Source organism: Hypanus sabinus, chromosome 28 (assembly GCF_030144855.1).
Source record: "Hypanus sabinus isolate sHypSab1 chromosome 28, sHypSab1.hap1, whole genome shotgun sequence".
In the NCBI taxonomy this organism is placed as follows: Eukaryota; Metazoa; Chordata; class Chondrichthyes; order Myliobatiformes; family Dasyatidae; genus Hypanus; species Hypanus sabinus.
Window position 1 is genome coordinate 4,908,912 of NC_082733.1, and position 22,088 is coordinate 4,930,999.

The 22,088-nt window shown below is 42.7% G+C and overlaps 1 protein-coding gene across 1 annotated transcript in view; it reads right to left on the reverse strand.

Annotated features, from left to right (window-relative positions):
- LOC132382388 (protogenin-like) overlaps positions 1–9,262 on the reverse strand; it is a 142,569-nt gene extending 133,307 nt beyond the window's left edge. The window contains exons 1-2 of the mRNA XM_059952529.1: positions 9,116–9,262; positions 5,606–5,908 (exon numbers count right to left, since the gene is read on the reverse strand). Coding sequence (XP_059808512.1) covers positions 5,606–5,908; positions 9,116–9,182 — 370 coding nt within the window. The 5' untranslated portion in view covers positions 9,183–9,262. The remainder of the gene's footprint in view (positions 1–5,605; positions 5,909–9,115) is intronic.
- Positions 9,263–22,088: the final 12,826 nt, after the last annotated feature.

Consider the following 22,088-nt stretch of genomic DNA (forward strand, 5'->3'; position numbering starts at 1 on the left):
TTGGCCTCCACTTACGATAAAACTATACTCAGAACTACATCACATTATTAAATTTCCTCTATCCATAAAACTCCCCATAATTGGAACAATTTTGTGCTTTGCATCCATTTCCAAATGACTGAGTTCCACTTGCAGAAGTATATTTCACACAACCTTTGAAACACAACACAATGTAAACAGACCTAATGTGTGTTGTGTTATATTTCAAACCTAACAAATTGGATTTCATTTCACATAATTCTCCTACAACTCAAGCCACTTCAATAGCAGGAGACCTTAAAGATCAAACCCATTGCCAAACTGGATTGTTTCCAAACTCTTCAAATGAGTGAACACTGGTTTTGAATGAAACCCACAAAGATCTGCACCCCAAACACTAGCACGAAGCTTATCAGTATACAGCAGCAAGTATACTAATAACAAGGAGGGTAGAACATCTTGTTGAAGTCTACCTTGTACACTAGACACCAGGCATCTAGTCTCTCCTCCAAGCATCCATTTTTCCTCATTACATAATTAAGAGATTGAGCCACTTAGATAGAAATTGTTTCTTTTTGAACCCAAATTCATGCCAGAAAAACCTACATGTGCATAAATTTACATTTTACATTGAGTTTATTTAAACCTGATTTTCTTCAAACTCTGCATTTCCTAAATAATTTAAATCATTTTATCTCAATTCGTCCCATAAAATTTCCCAAGTATCTCTTTAAAATCAATAGATCAAGTTGTTAAATTATCAAGTTCTTAGAACCCCTGCACAAACACAACCAAAAGTCAAACTATTGCTTTTATTATTATCAGAGAGACAAAGGGGCCAGAACAAATTCTTTTCTCTAGACCGCTGGAGCAAAACAATTGCAGCAGCATAACCACCAGCAGTCTTCAGTAAGCTGCCTCACAATTAAAGGAGGGCAATTTAGACACTTAGTCACACACCGACTTTTGGCAGGACACCGAGCCACATGCAACAGTGGTAATACAGCTGGAAGATACACACATTAGACACTTTGCCCTCTCTGCATTTCTCAAGTACTTGTAAATTTCAATGGTTTTAGACAGAAGAGGCAAAGCTGCCTGTAAAACACAGACAGGTTTATCATCATTAAGTTGAACATTAAGCATTTCCCAAACCAAACCAACTACTATCAATAATATGTATAAGTACATGCTGAAGAATTCAGTGAAGACCACATTGCAGTGAATGGCAACTACAGTGCCTTAGAAAAGCATTCAGCCCCCACTACTATACTCACATTTACTGTTGCATTTTCTAAAATTGAAATATATTGAAGTAGGATGTTTGAACTACTCTACAAAACACTGTCCCTCATGTCAAATCAAAATAAAAATTCCAAAACCTATCAACTTACTAAAAATTAAAAACCAAAATTGAGAGACTGGAAAAGAATTCATCTCTTTTGCTAACTTTCCTCAGATGCAATATTGAATATTACCTGACCAACTCACCCAATTTGTTGATGTAGAAAATTGAAGCATCACCTATTTTCAATGAATCCGTAAAAATAAATACCTCCTCTCTCCAAAATCCAGCAGTATGGCAGATTTTCAACAGACCAAGCCAAATTGAAGCCAAAAGCATTCAAGACTCAAGTAAACAGGTATATGAAGGAATTTATGGTGGAGGATTATATGGGAGGCAGGGTTTAAGGGTCAGCACAACATTGTGGGCCGAATGGCCTGTACTGTGTTGTATTGTTCTTTGAAACAATAATAGGGAAGCACAAATCCGGGGAAGGGTACAAGAACACCTCAAAGACACTCAGGTGAAAAAGTGGTAAAAATATGAAAGCACAGCCACACTGCCTAGGTTAGGCTGCCCCTCTAAACTTAGTTACCAGAGAAGAATGGCACTTGTGAGAGAGCCTACAGTGACACCAACAGTTACTTTTGAGTGAGCTGCAGAACTCAGTGGCTGCAGCTGGAAACAAGTTCATGGCTCCACAATCTCTAAGGCCTTGCACAAAAAGGGTAGAGTGGCAAGGAAGAAGCCCTGGCTAAAAAAATGCATATTCCTGCTTGTGAAGTCTTTACAAAGTGTCACTTAGAAGATATTGTAAAGATCTGGAAGAAGGTCTTGTGATCAGATGAGACTAAAGTGGAACTTTTTGGCTTCAACAAATGATACATATGTTATAAACCTAATGCTACACATCAGCCAGGTAACACTATCCCTACTATAAAGTGTGGTGGAGGTAGCTTCCTGCCATGGGGATGTTTTTTTTCAGGGACTGAAACATTGGTCAGGATTGATGGAAAGATCTTGGATAAAAACCTGCTAGTCTCTGCCAGAAACCTGAAACGGGGGAGTAAGTTCATCTTTCAACAGGACAATGACCCAAAGCACACTGCCAGAGCAACCACGGAGTGGCTCCAAATGAAAAAACTGATGTGCTTCAATGGCCCTGCGTCTTGACCTTAACCCAATCTCTGGTAAGAACTCAAGATTGCTCTCCCCCATGCTCCCCAACTAACCCAGCACAGCATGAGCAATTGTGCAAGAAATGAGAAAATCTTACTCCATCATGTTGTGCAAAGCTAACAGAGACTTATCCAAAAAGACTACTCGCTGTAATGGCTGTGAGAGGTGATTTAGCTAAGCACTGAGCAAAGAAGGATGAAGACTTTTGAACTGCTGATACTTGCTTTCGAATTTTTAGTTTTTCATACTTTTACAAATTTCTCCTTTTTTTTGGGGGGGGGACTTCACTATGAGAAAAAGAAACATGTGATTCACAAATAAAAATTCTCTGTTAAATTGAAAATAATCCCTGGTTGTAACCCTCATTTATGTGAACAAAGCAGTGGGGACTGAATACTTTTCAAGGCATGTTAAGCACTATAATTCGAGTTTAACATGAGCCAGTTCAATATTCACGGGTAATGGAAAGAAGATTTTGCATGTGCACTTTCATGTATAGAGTTAGAAGTATAACATGTCAATTTCAAAATACATGTCAATACTCACAGTCTGCAAAAATGTTCATGCAACATACAAAATGTTTTTATTACCAGTGAAAAGCAAAACTAGAGTGTACAAAGCTGCAACAGTAAACTAATGAACTCGACACCATCAACTTTGGTTAATGAAAAAGATACTCTCTACAGAAGTCAATTTAAACATACTTAAATAATTGTTTTAGAAAATAATAAGACTGTCCTTTTTACAAATCAAACCTTCATAATATCTTTCCAAAACTTGCAGCGTTGAGAACAACAATAAACTACTTCAGCAAAAGAACAAGGTGGCATTTATGATTTGCATTGCAAGTTTGGAACTGGCTATTTTAATTTTCTGTCATTTATTTAAAAAAATCTAATATTCTCTAAAATCAGAGCAAGAATTATTTACAACGCTCCTTCCCTGCAAACATATTCCTTATCAATAGCAAAGGACTGTTCACTTGTAATCTTATTCAGACCTGAAGCAAGCCATTTGGGAACTCGATTGTTCAGTTGACATTTTCCCCAGCTGGGTGCCTCACTAAGAACAGAACAGCAGTGAAAAATAACTTTCTATTGTCTCCTAGCTACAAGAAGAAAATCTATTAAGTAAACAATTGTCTCTTCATATCTCTTAGAGTTTCCTAAATACTGTACTCAAAATTCCTTCAAGGGAAATCTAGAAAGCAAAAATTAGTTAAATTCTTCTACGCATGGGTGAACAACAGAAAGCAGAGCCTTAAGGGCTTTGGAGCTAGAAACTGTCCCTAAAGACCTGCTGTGATGTCCTTATATGATAAGACTCCACAGTAACACTAAAGGCAAGCCATACCATTCGCTGCATTCCTTAAGAACAATTCCTGGCAATCACAAACTTTGTGGAGGAACAACATGAAAGCTACGGACAATGAATAAGGGTCATCTGCTCTTTATCACAGGGCTAAACCTCATCCTGCATAGCCTATAACCTTTTAACCCAAAGAATTCTTAATTTGCACATGAATAATCAATTTCTCAACCATGGTGCAAATAACAGCTTCAAACTTTGGAAAAAGTGACACCTTCCTGTGTGTTCAGGTCTAACACTTCTTGGGTGAACTAATTAAAAGTTTTAAATGCTTTACCAGACATTATACATCTGTGATAAAGGATAACCTTTCCTGCAACGCTTTAAGAAGCTATTCATATACCCCACTGCCAACTTTGCTTGGAATGCATTTTCTCCCTCCCAGATTAAAAACTTGCAATTTCACAGCTTGCCATAAATGGTTTCTGCATGACTGCAATCTCAATTTAATAATTAAGGTCATATCCTTATCACAGGAGGCTGGAAATACAGATTTTACTATTATACGTGTACCTTAGTGCTCACCTTATTGATTTTTTTTACCTTGTTAACCGAAAGCAAAGTACAATAGGATATTAACTGTTTTAAACAGATTTTTTTCAATCTGAGTCTGAATAATAAGAGTTATCACAGCAATATCATATAAAAAACACAGCAGCCAAACTTGGCCCTCAATACTTGGCAAAGTTGATGCTGTGTTAAAAGTTTTACAGCTGTGAATAACTACAGCTGACAATCTTCATATAAAAGCTGAACAAACCTAGGATATTGAACTCATTAAAATCATCCCAATTTTACCACCTCACTAGAATTTCTAAATACCTTAATCTGCCCAAGATAAATTCAGTGAGGACAATCAGATCCATAACTTTCATGATCTATGACATCATTGATCATTTAAATTGAAGAGACTTCTTCAACTTTAGTGAATTATAAAAGTACTTTTAAAATCCTGTGACATGGTTGTCATTGCCAATTAATGTTATTCATATCAACTAGAAATTACTCAACAGGGTTACAAGGACCAGAGATGAATTCTACTTGTTCAAACATTTTAAAATCCTCATCTTATCTCATTCTAGTAAATGTGTTCCAGAATAAAGTTCAAAATGACTATGACATTAATCTGAATACGACAGTTCCATAACTTTAGAAATCTACATGGCCACATTTCCATTTCCCCTCTTGTATTTAAGCAATTACTGCCTTTGTACATTGAATTTGCCCTGATATACCACACTCTGAATATTAATACCAGTAAAAAACATACATCTTATAGATTAAAACAAGACTACTAGAGTGTCATACAAAAGGCTCCAAACTTTGAGAAACGAGAGGCAAACTTTAACACTACCCTCAGTAAAAGATGATATTTAAAAAGAAACAGGACTTAAAGATTTAACATACTTTACTTTGTTAGTTGGGTAAAGCAAACAAACAAAAAAAATCACTTCACCAATTCCAAATTTGTTTGCACACCTTATAAACCAGAGCTAACCAGAGGAAATCACCTACACTTCTTCAATGTGAAAGCAAATAAATCACAATCCCCTTATATTTCAAAGGTTAAACAATTTCCATTCAATTCAAATAGAATGACACATTTGACAAGTGACATTATCTTTCTAATCCATGTTCCATTGAAAATGCAATTCCAGTAACAATCTGATATACCACTCTCAACTCCATTCTACTCAGTTTTATTGTTTATAAATGTGCCTGTGTGAGAGACAAATGTATACAATAACTCAATTAGGATGCTTTTTATTAGCAAAATCCAAGGAATGTACTTACTGGCCACGGAGAGGTGGGATTTCTGACTCAGAATGGCTCCATATTTATTTTGGGCTAAACATTCATAGTAGCCTTCATCTGATCGTTCTCCTCTACGATGTTCAACCTCAGTGATGTAAAGTGATCCATTTGATAAAACGTATGTCCGCTCACTATCCACCAACCTCTGCCCATTTTTTAGCCACACAATGGTAATTGGAAGCTCTCCATGAGCCTGGCAATCAAGAACCACAGGGTCTTTCCTCAGAGCAATAACATCATGTGGTTCCCTCATGAAAAAAAGCTCAGTGAAGCACCAAGTACCTGGGGGGAAATAAAACAAAAAAAGTATTAATATCTATTGTGTTTGGCAAGAGAAAAAACCTCCCTACAGCACACACTGATCATGTGCACTAATGAAAAATGAAACACGGCAAAAATGTTTGACAGTATTTTGATAAACTCTGTACATTCTTCTCCTGTTTCATGGATGTCTGTAAAGAGTAAGAATTTCAGGTTGTATACTGTATACATTCTCTGATATTAAATGGAACCATTGCTGCTAAATATTGGGAATTTCACCTTAACTGAATAATATGAAGAATCTGGAATCCAACTGTCACCCTAAATCCAATGTTTCTCCTATTTCTCCTCATCCTAGATCCTCCAGTTTGGAAACTTTGTCCCAGTTAAATAGATTACAATCAGCTCCTAATTAGCTCCAGCGTCTCACTTCTATCTCAATTCCTAATTAGCTCCAGCATCTCACTTTTATCTCAATTCCATCTCCATCAGAGCAATAATAAAATCCCATGTCTGTTCATCTCTTGCTGAATAATGCTACTGACTACAAATTTACTTATTGAGACGTAGTGGGGAACAGGCCACCCACCAATCCCCGATTTAATCCAAGCCTAATCACAGGACAATTTACAATCTACCAGCCGGTACGTCTTTGGACTGTGGGAGAAAGCTGGAGAAAACCCAGGAAAATGTTGAAACTCCTTACAGGCAATGGCAGGAATTGAACCCAGGTTGTTGGTGCTGTAAAGTGTTGTGCTACCATGTGCTACGCTACCATCTGGTATGGGGCGATCTGGTGATGATGTCAATAATTCACTAACCCCAAATCTGCCTATTTTACAATTACTAAACAAGTGATACACACTTTGGAGATTTTATTCTTCTCTTCCCTTACACCTTCCCACTACAATGAGCTGTAAAATTCTGTTGCTGTGATTAATTTAATAAACCAAATAATGTGTTTAATTTTGTTATACTAACGAAGTCTCCACTTAATATCTGAGCTATCCCCTCCCCCACGCTCCCAGCAACCCGGGGACTCTTCTCTCCCTCCCAGTACTGAGGAAGGCTCTTTGAAATGAAACTTTAGCTGTTTCTCCTCCCAGATACAGCCCAACCTGCGCAGTGTTTCCTGCATTTTCAGTTATTTTGGTGTCACAGCATACACAGGTACGAACCAAGCGAAGTCTCAATTCTTCCAAGATCCAGGATCACTGATTTAAAACAAATCTTCAAATGGTGATGGGGAAATCAGTATTGCAAGCAACCACGAGCGCCTTAAATTAGGAAGCTGAAGGTACCAAGCGCCGAATCGCTACAGCCACAACTTCCACAGACGACAAAAGGGCAATGCAAAGTACAAACAAAATCACACCGCCACTGCACCGGCGCACCGATGGAAAATCACCGCAGGGCGCTCTACAATGGCGGTAACCTTTTATTGAGCTTTTATGGGGAGGGGGCCAGAAAAGTCAATTAAAATCAGAATTTAAGAAGGACAACACTTGTAAAATCGTGTTATTATTTTGATTCCGAACACCAGGTCCGTGGAAGAGATGTGGTCTAATCTGAAGTCGCCACCGGTTGCCATACAGGCAGGACTTCGCACAAGATGTTTGCTAATTTTACAAGCTTGTCAAAAAGGAGTTTGAACAGGCGAAGTCGTAAAAGTCTGATTTTACGAGAAATCATTAGCAACGGGCTGCCCGTGTGTATCAATAAGCTCTCGTCGCCTGTTTTTTTTTTAAAGCTTCCCACTCTTTTTAAGCTCATCTCGACTAACCACGTGTAAAGAACTGAGTACCTCTACTTTGGGCACAACTCTTCAAGCACAAACATCCAAGGACAGTCATCTACAGAAGCGCCACTTCGGCCTGACGATGCAACTCGAAAGGCTTTCAAACAGTTCTTCAGCCGACCATCAACTCAAGGGTGACGATCAAGCCCTGCCATTTATTTTCATTAAACACGCTCCTCCAAAGAGTTCAGTACAGCGGTTTTTTTAAAATTCTGTTGTTTGTTGTTTATTTTAACAACGCAGTCATGCAGCAGTCAGCCTAACTTCGCAGAGATCAATGTACACGTCTTGGGGGGGGGGGGGGGTAGTGACCTCAGGAGGGGTAAAAACGTTTTGATATGTAATGTATTTTTAATTTGTCGTGTATTTGTCAGCATTAAGGTGACAGCAGTTGGAAATCGGTTAGAGGTCTCGAGTGAATTTGAACATACGTGATCGAGAAGAACTCACATCAACTGATCAATTCTCTCCAATACTCCCTCCCCGACTTGAATTAATCAGTTCAGGTTCTTAGATGCAAATGAATCCTTCCGTTAAAGACAATATAACACGACAGGAGATCACACAGAGCAGTTGAAAAGGGAAAAAAACACCTCGTTTCTTTCCAAGACAATTTCTCGCGTCTTCAAAAGAAAGTTTGCCAAGAACCTCAAACATTTTTTAAACTAAAAAGATAACTTTTCGCTTTGGAATACATTTATCTCATTAACGTTTGACTTGTATTTAAAGCGACCCTCGACAATGTTTACTAATACCGAGCGTGTGCTCCACATCAATAAGACACCTCATTAACTCCTGCAGTTGGGATCAATTCACCATATAATTTCAGGGGAGCAAATATCCAAACCAAGATGCTGTATTGCTCCATGGTGGAAAAAGAATCAACCCGATGAAGAGGAGTCGGCGAGGCCAGAGACCCCACGCTGTGTCGGAGGGGGTGGGGAGGGGCATTTGCTCTTATCTCACTGTGAATGGGAGAAGGAAAAGCGAAATAAATAAATACACGTGGATCAGACGCGGCGCCAATGCGTTTGTAACAAACACTGTAACAAGCAACTCGACTCAACTTTTGCAACAATGTAACTGAAGGTGTGCATGAATGCGGCGGACGACACAAAAGCTCGTCTGTGCGGACACTGCCGGCCATTAAGTGTCTGCAGAGATGAGTTACCCCCCCCCCCCCCCAGTACACCGCGAACACATTTTTGCACCGACAAGCAACTCCCCAACTCCCCCACCTTACCGGGTTTCAACCCCCACGATCTACATCTGGAGTTTTCCTTGGAGTAGTTGAGCCCCACCACAATGGCTGGAGAGGTTAGGGCCAGGTAGGACACTGCAGTGGTCACTCAAGCACAGCGCGGACATCAAAGCTCTTTATCCAACACTTACTTTTTGTTAGCCACAAAAAAGGGAAAATACCCACTCACCTGAAAAATGGAGCAGCAAAACTATCAGCACTGTCCCAGCACAAGTCCTCCGTTTAAAAATCGCCATTTAATCCTCTTTCTTCACTCATACTAGTCTCCTCCACCCGCCCCTACACAAACTCTCGTCTCTGATCTGCGGCAGCTCCAGATGCCTCTGCCTTCACTCAGCGCGGACTCGTTCCTGGCGGAGCACGCACATGCGCAGCAGTGCTCCGGCCAGCCGAAGCACAGGACTCCGCGGCAGCGGCGCGCGCTCTACTTTCCGGCGCAGAGTTGAGCGGGAGCTCCAGGTGAGGGACCTTTCCAACGGGGTAGCTTCAGCTAAAGTTATTACCACATGCAGTGAAAAACTTGCCTTCCATCCATACATTACACCAGTGCATTGAGATAATGTGGTGAAATAGTATCAGGGCATTATAAAATATGATAATTGCAGAAAAAGTGTAGTGCAAGTAGACCTGTGGTTGAAGGCCATAGCAAAATAGATGGTGAAGTCAAGGGTCCATGTTGTACTACAGGACTGTTCGATTGTCATATAACGGGGGTAGAAGATGTCCTTGAGCCTGGTGGTAGATACTTTCAGCTGTTCACAACTTCTGCCCGATGAAGGTAGGTGAGGTCCTTTAACTATACTGGCTGCTTTACCAAGAGTCGAGACCGTGGAAGGCAGGCAAAGTTCCGTGATGTGCTGAGCGGTGACCATAACTACAGTCTCTCGTGGTCACGGGCAAATCAGTTGTCACCAGAGTCTAGTAATGAGCCCTGCAGTGCTCCAGACTAGTTACAGAGCTGAGGAAATGCCTTTTGGCCCATCTGCCACTCGCTTCATCCAACAAAGTATTTCTTAAACAACTGCAGGTGCTAGACATCTGAAAGAAAAACAGAAAATGCTCACTATTCAGGCAGCACCTGTGGGGGAGAAATAGTTTTAATGTTCGAAGTGAAAGACCCTTCATCAAAATTTACACTTGAAATGTTGATTGTTATTCCATCTTCCATGGATGTCGCCTGGCCTCTTGAATGCTACCAACATTCCCTTATGTCTGAAATGCAGTCACAGAAGTCAGCTGACAATGTGCGCCATATCAAAGGTGGTGATGAATCAGCATACAAGAGGGAGATTGAAAATTTGTTAAGAGGCGTCCTAACAACAACCTCTCAGTCAATGTCGGCATTGTAACCAAAGAACTAATTGCAGAGTGTAGTGTTCTCGTGCAGGGTGTAGAAACTCTGAACTAAGCACCAAGTTAAACTGTAGCCAATGAAGACAGAGTCGCAGTAAGATTAACCGTTTACTGTTCACTCTTCCACATTAACATATGGTGAAAACTGTTGATAAAACAATACAAAATATATACAGTATCTGTTTCCTTCTTGGCATCACATTTGCATCATAAGTACTTGTAAAAGTAAAATTACAACAAACTATATTACATTAAAGTCTCATTAAAGTACAACAAACAGTCAGAATCTACATACGCCATCAACAGCTTTAAATACACTTCAACAAAACTTTCCAGCAACTCTTTCAATAGCACAAGAAAATAAACCTTAGCAACCGTCATTTCTTTTAACAGAATCAACGTTAACATTTTCTTCAGCATATCGACTGTCATATGAACTTACAGCGTTGCTTCTATGATGTTTCTTAGTGTGTAGAAATGGAACTTTTCTCGCGCTGATCATGCATGCTGCCTTCCCCTTTCTCCAAACTGGTATTTACCCACAAGACATGGTGAAACCGGGTGTGATGTCATCACATGCCACGAAACATCACAGAAAATGGATTTACCCTCAACAACTGCAATGTAGTTATCAACCTTAACTTTAACTAGAAAATAGTTACAAACAAATTACTAAAGCGAAAATGTAATAAGGCTAAAAAAATGCCTTAAGGGCAACACAGGAGCATTTGAATGGAAAATCCTACAAAAGTAATGGATTTGGCCCAATATATAACAGATAAAGCCCTCCCAACCTTTGAGCACATCCATCATCAAAGATCCTCACCACCCAGGCCATACTCTTTTCCCACTGCTGCCATCAGGTACAAGAGCCTCAGGACTTGCACCAACAGGTTTAAGAACAGTTACTACCCCTCAACCATCAGGCTTTTGAACAAAAGAGGATGACTACACTCATCTATTGAGATGTTCCCACAACCAGTGATCTCACTTTAAGAACTCATTATTTCATGCCCTTGTTATTTATTGCTATTTATTTATAGTTGCATTTCAACAGTTTGTTTTCTTCCATGTCCTTGCTCTTTCATTGATCCTATTTACAGTTACTATTTCTATAGCTTTGCTGAGTGTGCCCGCAGGAAAAAGAATCTCAGCAATGTATGTGGTGGCATATATGTACTCTGATAACAAATTTTACTTTGAACAAACAGTGACGTGACATGGTTTTGATATTTTGATTGAAGGATTCACATTGGCCCAGGAAATAGTTAAGACCTCCCCTTTCCAAGATAGTGCCATTGAATCTTTTGTGCTGTCAGATCGTCTTGTTTTACATCTCATCTGAAAGTTGTATTGAGATATCTAGAACATCGCATCCATTGCCACTTTCTGCAAGCAATTATGCATTGCAGGGTTCAGACCAGTTGCATCTTTTAATTGAACATTTAATTTCTAGTTGGTGTTCTAAAAGTTGCTGGTTTTGTCTGGTCCCTAGGACTACTCTGCGTCATTTTTAACCAATTCAGAATAGACACACATTGGATTTCTACAATGTGCTGATCTAGGTCAGGGTCCGTTCTGCCAACAGTGAGGGGTATAGTCAGACCATGTTGTCACTGACTTCCATCTGATGACAACTAAAAAAGAATACATTTCAAAAACTAAGTTTAGCAGAAGATTGGGCAAAATTGTGATGCCTCTGTTTGTTAATGGTCTCTCCATTGCAGTCCCACTAATATTCTTCAATTCTTTCTTATTGCCATCCATGCACTATTGCTTCCATTATCCCTTTGAATATTGCAGTGCCAGTCATCACTGGTTACGGTTCCATTCTTGCTGCTGCCTGGAAGGAGTTTGTACGTTCTCCCTGTGACCACATGGGTTTGCTCCAGGTGCTCTGGTTTCCTCCCACAGTCCAGGGAGTACAGTCAGGGTTAATGAGTTGTGGGCCGCCCAGCACAGTTAATGCAGATGGCGCATTTTACGGTGTACATGTGACAAATTAATCTTTATTGTTTTGTTTACTGGATATTTGTCTGTGTGGGAATCTGAACATAGGAGAAGAGATACAAAACTAGTGGGGAAATGGAAACAAAGGATGAAGAGTTCGTGGCAAAGGAACAAAGTCAGCCAAATGATCACAAATATAGCATACTGAAATAAATTAAAGTACCAAATAAAAAACATGAATTCAATTGCTCAATTCATGTATTTGTGAACATTTGCAATCATTAAGATTATCATTGCTAATAAGTGGTTCTCTTTTGAGCTATCCAGTCACAGGACCAGATCTTCCAGAGTGAAGTATTCTTTAGCACAGTGGTATGACTTAACCCCAGAAAGAACTCCTTACTCCAGACTTGTAAATTTTTACACTTTCTACACTAGTTATTCTTGTGATTTTTCCTGAGGATGACAATTTATGCCAAATTGCAAACAATTTTGTAGTGTGGGTCTGCACCCAAAAGGAACCAGGTTGGTTTTGCCCAGGATTTAGTAAACATAGAAGGCTCCATCCTATTACTGTTCAATAGGTAGAAATCCAGGCTGTCCAGGAGCAAAAGTACAGCAGCCTGGTTACATCATTGATCAAAAAGAAAGAATAAATGAATTGGATTGAAGTGTCGTTGTGTTGCAATTTTAATGCTGAAGTAGAAGCTAGTAACTTTTGGAATGGATTTAAATGTTGAGTATTGCTAGATAATTGGTGAGATGCTTACTTATTGAGTTCATGTAGTCAGATAATAATACATACAGTCTCTATAATAAGTAGTTGATGCTGGCCAAAAAATGACAGTTGTAGAACTTTGGAGTGGAAAAGAATTACCAAGTAAGAAGATCGAACATATATATTTCTTACCACGTGAAAAAATGTCATGAAACTACAAGATTTATTGCATCAGAAAGCAATAAGTATAATGCTTAAATGGGGATATATATGGAAAAAACTGGCAAAAGATACAAAGGCAACAGGAGGGAAAAAATGAAAACTAATGCAAATTTTCAGAAAATCTTTATAAGGATCTGATCTTCACTACTCAACAACCAAAATATAGGGAGCAGCTTTTCAGCTACTGGGAGGAGGTTGCTGAAAAGAACTCTGGCAATAACTTTAATTCTGGCAGATAAACCATAGGGAATCCCTGTGTAGTTATCACAGTTGGACTTGCCTCATTTCCTGAAGATGGACACAATTATGGCACTTCTCTAGTACCCGCTACACTCTCATATAGTATAGAAGAGAACAGCATAGCAAGTCCATTTGGCCACAATATCTGGGCTAGGCATTTTGCCAAATTAACAGGACTCAACAGTATTCAGGGATTCATCTTCAAGTCTGAATGAATACGCCACAGTTGTCACTGACTTCATTAAAGCCTATGTGGATGAGTGTATGCCTACAAGAGTATACCGTACATACTCAAAAACTGTGCATGAACCAGGAGATTTGTAGTTTGCTGAGGGCTAGATCTGTGGCATTCAAGTCTGGCGATTGAGAACTATACAAGACAGACAGACAGACATACTTTATTGATCCTGAAGGAAATTGGGTTTCGTTACAGTTGCACCAACCAAGAATAGTGCAGAAATATAGCAATATAAAACCATAAATAATTAAATGATAATAAGTAAATTATACCAAGTGGATATAAGTCCAGGACCAGCCTATTGGCTCAGGGTGTCTGACACTCCGAGGGAGGAGTTGTAAAGTCTGATGGCCACAGGCAGGAATGACTTCCTATGATGCTCAGTGTTGCATCTTAGTGGAATGATTCTCTGGCTGAACGTACCCCTGTGCCTAACCAGTACATTATTGAGTGGATGGGAGACTTTGTCCAAGATGGCGTGCAACTTGGACAGCATCCTCTTATGACTTTCAGAGGGATAGCTCAAGAGCAAAAGCACAACTCTGTTTGAAGTTTGAGTCAGAATCTGATACACGACAACTCTGACAGGGTTTGCAGGCCATTGCTTTCTATAAAGCGAACTCTGACATCATGAATAACTGTGCTGTGTCATCCCAGGTGAGCTCACGCCTTTTTGCACGCTTTGAAAGGGAGAATAAAACTACAGCTATGAGGATCCCTGCAGCATCCAGTGACCCTCTGATCTCTGTCTTAGAGGCTGACATCAGAATGTCTTTCAAGAGGGTGAACAAGATGACAGGCCCTGATGATGTACCTGGTAGGGATCTGAAAGCCTGTGCCAGCCAACTGGCTGGGTTGTTCAAAGACATTTTCAATCTCTCATTGCTACAATCAAAATTTCCAACCTGCTTCAAAAGGGCAACGATCATACCAGTGCCCAAGAAGAGCAGGGTAAGCTGCTTAACGACTCATCCAGTAACATTCACATCTATGGCAGTGAAATGCTTTGAGAGGGTGGTTATGGCTAGAATCAACTCTTGCCCAAGTAAGGACCTGGTCTCACTCAATTTGCCTATTGCCATAATAGGTCTACAGCAGAGGCGATCTCATTGGCTCTTCACACAGCCTTGGATCACCTGGACAATACTAATACTTACATTTAGCTGCTGTTTATTGACTACAGCTCAGCATTTAACAGAAAAAGCTCCAAAACCTGGGCCCCTGTACCTCCCTCTGCAACTGGATCCTTGTGCAGCTTGGAAATAACATGCCCATCTTGCTGATGATCAACACTGGCGCACCTCCAGGAGGTGTGTTTTGTCCACTGGTCTATTCTTTCTATACCTATGTGATGTACCATCAATAACTCAGGGAGACTGGAAGTGAACAATAGGCTTTTATTAACAGTGAAAAGGGAGCATGACCATGTCAAAGACTGAGGAAGGAGCAGTGCCCCAATCACCTTTATACAGGGGTCAGTGGGAGGAGCCACAGGAGCAGTCAGCAGAGGGGCGTGTCCAGACAGGTATACATAGTTTACCACATTCACCCCTCCTTTGTTTTAAAAGAGAGTCCCCACAGGGCAACGTTTCTGACAAGTATGTTTACAGGTCAAGTCTATCAGGCGGCCAAGTCCGTTGCTGCAATCTACGTAGCACCAGTGGTGTTTGCACTGGTGACAGTGGTTGTGCTGGCTCCAGCCTGACTTGAGGTGCTAGCCCGTTAGGCATCAGTAACCCCTCATGTATGTGCATGGCGCCTGGTATGGGAGTGTCGTGAGGAGTCTGTGTAGGGCTTGGCATGCGCAGTGTCTCGTGGGTATATACATCAGTGGGTACGGGGTTCATAGTCACCGTGGAGTGTTCAGGGTAGGGGTCTGTTGCTCCTGCGGGCACCAGGTCGCGGATGGAGACCGTGTCCTCCCGCCCATCAGGTAAGACCACGTAGGCATACTGGGGGTTCGCATGAAGGAGGTGAACCCTCTCGACCATCGGGGAGTATTTATTGCTCCTTGTATGTTTCTGGAGCAGCACTGGCCTTGGGGACGTCAGCCAAGCCAGTAGGGTGGTCCCGGTGGCCGACTTCCTGGGAAAAGAAAAGAGTCGCTCATGAGGGGTGGCATTGGTGGGCATGCATAACAGGGAGCAGATGGAGTGGAGTGCCTTGGGGAGGACCTCCTGCCAGCGTGAGACCGGCAGTCCCTTTGACCTAAGGGCTAAAGGTGTGGCCTTCCACACCGTGGCATTCTCCCTCTCCACCTGTCCATTCCCCCGGGGATTATAGCTCGTGGTCCTACTAGTGGCAATACCCCTAGCCAGCAGGTATTGGCGCAGCTCGTCACTCATAAACGAGGACCCCCTGTCACTGTGGATGTATTAGAGATATCCGAACAGAGTGAAGAGCTGGCACAGGGCCTTTATGACGGACGTGGCAGTGGTATCGGGGCAAGGGATGGCAAAGGGGAACTGCGAGTACTCGTCGATTATGTTAAGAAAGTACACATTGCGGTCGGTGGAGGGAAGGGGACCCTTAAAGTCGACACAGTTGCTCAAAGGGGCGGGTGGCCTTGATAAGTTGTGCCTTTTCAGGACGATGGAGGTGTGGTTTGCACTCAGCGCAGACTTGGCAGTCCCTGGTCATCGTCCTGATTTTCTCAAGGAAGTAAGGCAGGTTCTGGGCTTTAACGAAATGGTAAAGTCGGGTGACCCCCGGGTGGCAAGGATCTGCATGGAGGGCGTATAGCCGGTCGAGCTGCACGCTGGCACATGTTCCCCGGGATAGGGCATCAGGGGGCTCATTGAGCCTTCCAGGCTGGTACAGGATGTCATAGTTGTAGGTGGAGAGTTCGGTTCTCCACCTCAAAATTTTATCATTTTTGATTTTGCCCCGCTGTTGGTTGCTAAACATGAACGCAACTGAGTGCTGGTCAGTCAGCAAGGTGAACTTTTTGCCGGCAAGATAGTGCCTCCAGTGCCTAATAGCTTCCACTATGGCCTGGGCTTCTTTCTCCACCGCGGAGTGCCAAATTTCAGGGCCTTGAAGGGTACGAGAGAAGAATGCTACCGGCCTTCCTGCCTGATTGAGGGTAGCAGCCAGCACAAAGTCAGAGATGTCACTCTGTACTTGGAAAGGAATGGTCTCATCCACCGCATGCATTGTTGCTTTGGCAATGTCCCCTTTAATGTGGCTGAAGGCCGCGTGGGCCTCAGCTGAGAGGAGAAATGTGGTGCACTTGACTGGGGGGGGGCAGGCTTTATCTGCATAGTGAGGGACCCATTGGGCGTAATAGGAGAAGAAGCCCAGTCACCTTTTGAGGGCTCTGAGGGTGTTGGGAAGAGGGAGTTCCAACAGGGTCAGGGTCAGGGCCAATGACCCTGTTCTCCACGACGTACCCAAGGATAGCAAGTCAGGTGGTTCCAAATACACACTTGTCCCTGTTATAGGTAAGGTTAAGAGCTTTGGCCGCTTGGAAAATTGTTGGAGCTTGGTGTCATGACCACAGATGGTGATGTTATCCAGATATGGGAACATGGCCTTCAGTTGGCACTGGTCCACCATCCAGTCCATTTCCCTCTGGAACCATATAACAATAACCATATAACAATCACAGCACGGAAGACAGAGACACCATTCGTGACACCGAAGGGGACGCACAGGAAGTGATAGAGCCTGCCGCCCACCTTGAAGGTTCACTGGGTAGATGGGGAGCTGATGGTAAGCGGATTTTAGGTCTGTGGTTGAATATACCTTGTACTGAGCTATCTGATTGACCATATCCGCAATGTGGGGTAGGGGGTATGTGTCAAGCTGCGTGAACCTATTGATGGTCTGGCTATAGTCCACGACCATCCTATTTTTCTGCCCATTCCAAACAACGACCACCTGGGCCCTCCAAGGACTTGTGCTTGGCTCAATGATCCCCTCCCTGAGCAGCCACTGCACCTCTGACTTAATGAAAGCCCTGTCCCCCGCGCTGTACCTCCTGCTTTTAGTTGCCACAGGTTTACAGTCGGGGGTCAGGTTGGCGAACAACTGTGGGGGAAGGGTCTTGAGGGTGGAGAGGCTGCAAGTGGTGAGCATAGTACGGCTGTTGGCATGGTGTTGGGTGGGATGTGCGGGTCGGTGTGTGAGTGTGGTCAGTAGTGGGTATGTGACGAATTCCCACAGAACTGGGGATTTCTGACAGTGATTGGTGGGAGGGGCCCATCATACTCCATTGTCACACTTTTCAAGTGGCTGTGGAAGTCGAGCCCCAATAGCACAGGGGCACACAGTTGAGGCATGACCGGTAAGACAAAGTCCCGATATTCTGTGCCCTGCACCACTAGTGTCGCTACACAACCCCTCCAGATGTCTGTTGCATGCGACCCAGAAGCCTTGGCGACCCTCTGGCTTACCGGCCGTGTCACGAGTCCGCAGCGTTGCACCGTGTCTGAGTGAATAAAATTCTCTGTGCTGCCCGTGTCAGACAGGCAGCTAGTCCTGCACCCCTCCACCAGGATGTCCATCATTGACCTTGCGAGCTGGTGTGGAGCACTTTGGTTGAGGGTCACAGAGGCCAGAGTTGAATCACCGGCGTGGTGGGGTGCCCGGTAAGCACCTGTGGATCGAAGGTGGTGCAAGGTGGCGCCGACCAAGATAGCCACCCCCAAAGCCTTGCACACAGTGGGCAGGCAAGATGGTGACGCCCATGCCTCACACGTGGCGCTGCTCAACCCCGCTCGCGGTTTGGACTTACAGGCCTTGGTGAAGTGGCCCTTCTTTCTGCAGCTGGAGCAGGTAGCTTCTCGGGCCGGGCAGCATTTTCAAGGGTGCTTTTCGAGTCCGCAGAAGTAACACTTTGCCGACTCACAAGTGGCAGCAGCTGCAGTCGATCCGCCGGCGTCCACGAGGCTGGTGGGAGATCACACGCCTGGAGAGCATCAGCGTTGAGCAGAGCGGCCTCCAGCATGTCGGCCAGCTCAATCGCCGAACGTAAGGTAAGATCGGCGTGTTCCAGCAGCCGCTGGTGCACGTACACTGACCTGATCCCCATGACGAAGGTGTCTTGTACCAGGAGCTCTGCATGCTGTTCTGCCATCGGTCCCCTGCAGTCGCAGGCCCGCATGAGTGTCTGTAGGGCCCGGACAAACTCAGTGCTCGACTCTCCTGTCTGCTGCTGCCATGTCGCAAAGCGATGTCTTGCATAGACGGTGTTCACCGGCCGCAGGTACTGTCTTTTGAGGGCATCCATCATGCCCTGGTAGCTCGGTTGGTCCCTGATTAAAGAGTAGACCCTGGAGAGGAGAACTCTGTGCATCGTGGCAGGCTTGGTCACTTAAATCTCCTCCAGGTACGATTCGAAGCATGCGAGCCAGAGTTTGAAAGCGTTGCCGGCTTCCTGGGATTGAGAGTTGAGATCCAATCTGTAAAATGCTCTCCATGTTTTAAGATCACTGTTAATAAAATTGTTGCACCATCCATAACTCTAGGAGACTGGAAGTGAACAATAGGCTTTTATTAATAGCGAAAAGGGAGCACACCCATGTCGAAGACTGAGGGAGGAGCAGTGTCCCAATCGCCTTTATACAGGGGTCTGTGGGAGGAGCCACAGGAGCAGTCAGCAGAGGGGCGTGTCCAGACAGGTATACATAGTTTACCACACTATGACTGTGTGGCTAACCGCTCAATTTCCATTTATAAGTTTTCTGATGACACACCTATTGCTGGCAGAGTTTCAGATGGTGATGAGAAGGAATACAGCAGTGAGATAGATCAGCTAGTTGAGTGGTGTCACAGCAACAACCTTGCATTCAACATCAGTAAGACCAAAGAACTGATGATGGACTTCAGAAAGGGTACATGCACCAGTCCTCATAAAGGGAATAGAAGTGGAAAGGGTGATTAATTTTAAGTTGCTGAGTGTTAACATCTCTGAGGGTCTATTCTGAGCTCAGCATATTAATGCTGTTACAAGGAAGGCACAATTATTTCATTCCTATACCACTCCTATACCATTAGGAGTTTGAGGAGATTTGGGATGTTACCAAAGACTCTCACAAATTTCTACATATGTACCAAGGAGAGCATTCTAACCGGCTGCATCACTATCTAGTATGGGGAGGGGGCACTGCACAGAATCGAAATTAGCTGCAGAAAGTTGTAAACTCAGTCAGCTCCATCTTGGGCACTAGCCTCCCCAGCAACTAGGACATCTTCAGGAAGTGATGGCTTAAAAAGGCCACATTCGTCATTAAGGACCCCAATCACTTAGGGCGTGCTCTCTTCTCTAATCAGGAAGGAAGTACAAGAGCCACGTTGAATGATTCAGCAATAGATTCCATCAGATTTCTGAATGGACATTGAATCAATGAACAATACCTCACTACTTTCTTGTCTCTTTTTGCACTACTTAATTATATTTAACTTGTATATTATCTGTAATTTACTGTTTTTATCATTATGTATTGCCTCATAACAACAAATTTCAGAACATATGCCAGTAATATTAAACCTGATTCTCTTCTGATTGGTATTCTTCCATTTCTGCATTTTAATGTGCTTATCTCAAAGCCTTTTCAACACCATCATAGTACCTGCTTCCTCCACCATCTGTGGCAGCACACTCTGGGAAAATAACTTGCCTTGAACATCTCTGTTTTAAACTTTCCCCCTCTCACCTTAAATCTATGCCCTCTGGGATCTGACCTTTCTACTATGGGAAGAAGATTCTGGATTTCCACCCTATCCTAACCTCTCACAATTTTATACTGTACATTTCTATCAGGTCTCCGTGCAGCCTCCACCACTACAGAGGAACCAATCCAAGTCCACCCTTCCCTTATAGCTAATACCTATAATCCTTTTCTGAACTTCTCCAAAGCCTTAACATCCTTCCTGTAATGGGGTAACAAGAGCAGCACAGAAGTGCTGCCTAACCGAAGTTTCATATAACTGCAACATAACTTCCTTGCTGTAGTATTTTATGCCCCTAGCAATAAAGGCAAGCATGCCATATGTCTTCCTTACCTCTCTATCTACTTGCATTTCAGGGAGCTATGGACTAGGACCCCAAGATCCCTCTGTATGTTATGTTGTTGAGGGTCCTGCTATTAATTAGAATCAGGTTTAATATCAGGATGTCATGAAATTTGTTGTTTTGTAACAGCACTACAGTGCAATATGTAGAAAATACTATAAATCACAATTAGAAATATACTGTATATAAAAAATTAAATGAAGTACTGTAGTGCAAAAAGAGCAAAAATAGTGAGGCAGTGTTAAAGGATTGGCTCATTTTCTATTCAGACATATGATGGCAGAGGGAAAATGTTGAGTGTGTAGCTGCTCTCTGATGGTAGTAATAAAAAGAGAGCATGACCTGGATTATGGGGGTCTTTAATTATAGATGCTGCCTTGTTGAGGCATCGCCTTCTGAAGATGTCCTCAATGCTGAGGAGGCTCGTGCAGGCAATAGAAATGGATGAGTTTGCAACTCTCTGTACTGTACCTTTCTCTGAACCTGTGCAATGGCCCCTCCATACCAGGTGAAGATGCAACCAGTTAGAACGGTCTCCATGATACATCTATAGTAATTTGTTAGCGTCTTTGGTGACATACCAAATCTTCTTAAATTCCTAATGGAATTTAGCCACTGATATAATTACATCAAATGTTGGGCTTGGGATCAATCTTCAGAGAAGTTGACACCCAGGGTGTTTCTCCATTCCACTGCTGACCCCTGGATGAGGACTGGTGTATGTTTCCTTCACTTCCCCTTCCTGAGATCCTCAATCAATTGTCATACTGATGTTGAGAGTATAGTTGTTGTTACAACTCTACTCAACCAGCACTCACTCCTGTACACCTCCTCTTCACCATTCAAGATTCTGCCAACAACAGTTGTGTCATTAGCAAATTTGTAGATGGCGTTTGAGCTGTGCCTAGCCATACAGTCATGGATATAGAGAGAGCAGAGCAGTAGGGTAAGCATGCATCCTTGAGACGCATCGGTGTTGTCAGTGAAGAAGAGATGCTATTTCTAATCTGCACTGACTCTGATCTCCCAATGAGGAAGTCAAAGATCCAAGTACAGAGGCCCAGTTTTTGAAGCATGTTGATTAGTACTGTGGGTAATGTGTTGTTGAATACTGAACTGTCATCAATGAACAGTAACCTCACGTAGGTATTGGTGTTGTCTAGTTGATCGAAGGCCAAGTCGAGAGCCGGAGAGATTGAATCTGCTGTAGACTTATTGTGGTGATAGTCAAATTGCAACAGGTCCAGGTCCTTGCTTAGGCAGGAGTTAATTCCAGCCATGAATAAAATAGAAGAAATTGTATCAGGTATCAATAAAAAATGGTGAATATTTCCAATTGGGTTATCTAGGTGAATCACTTCAGAAGGTTCTTCTGTACCATTTCACTATAATAGCAGTGTCTA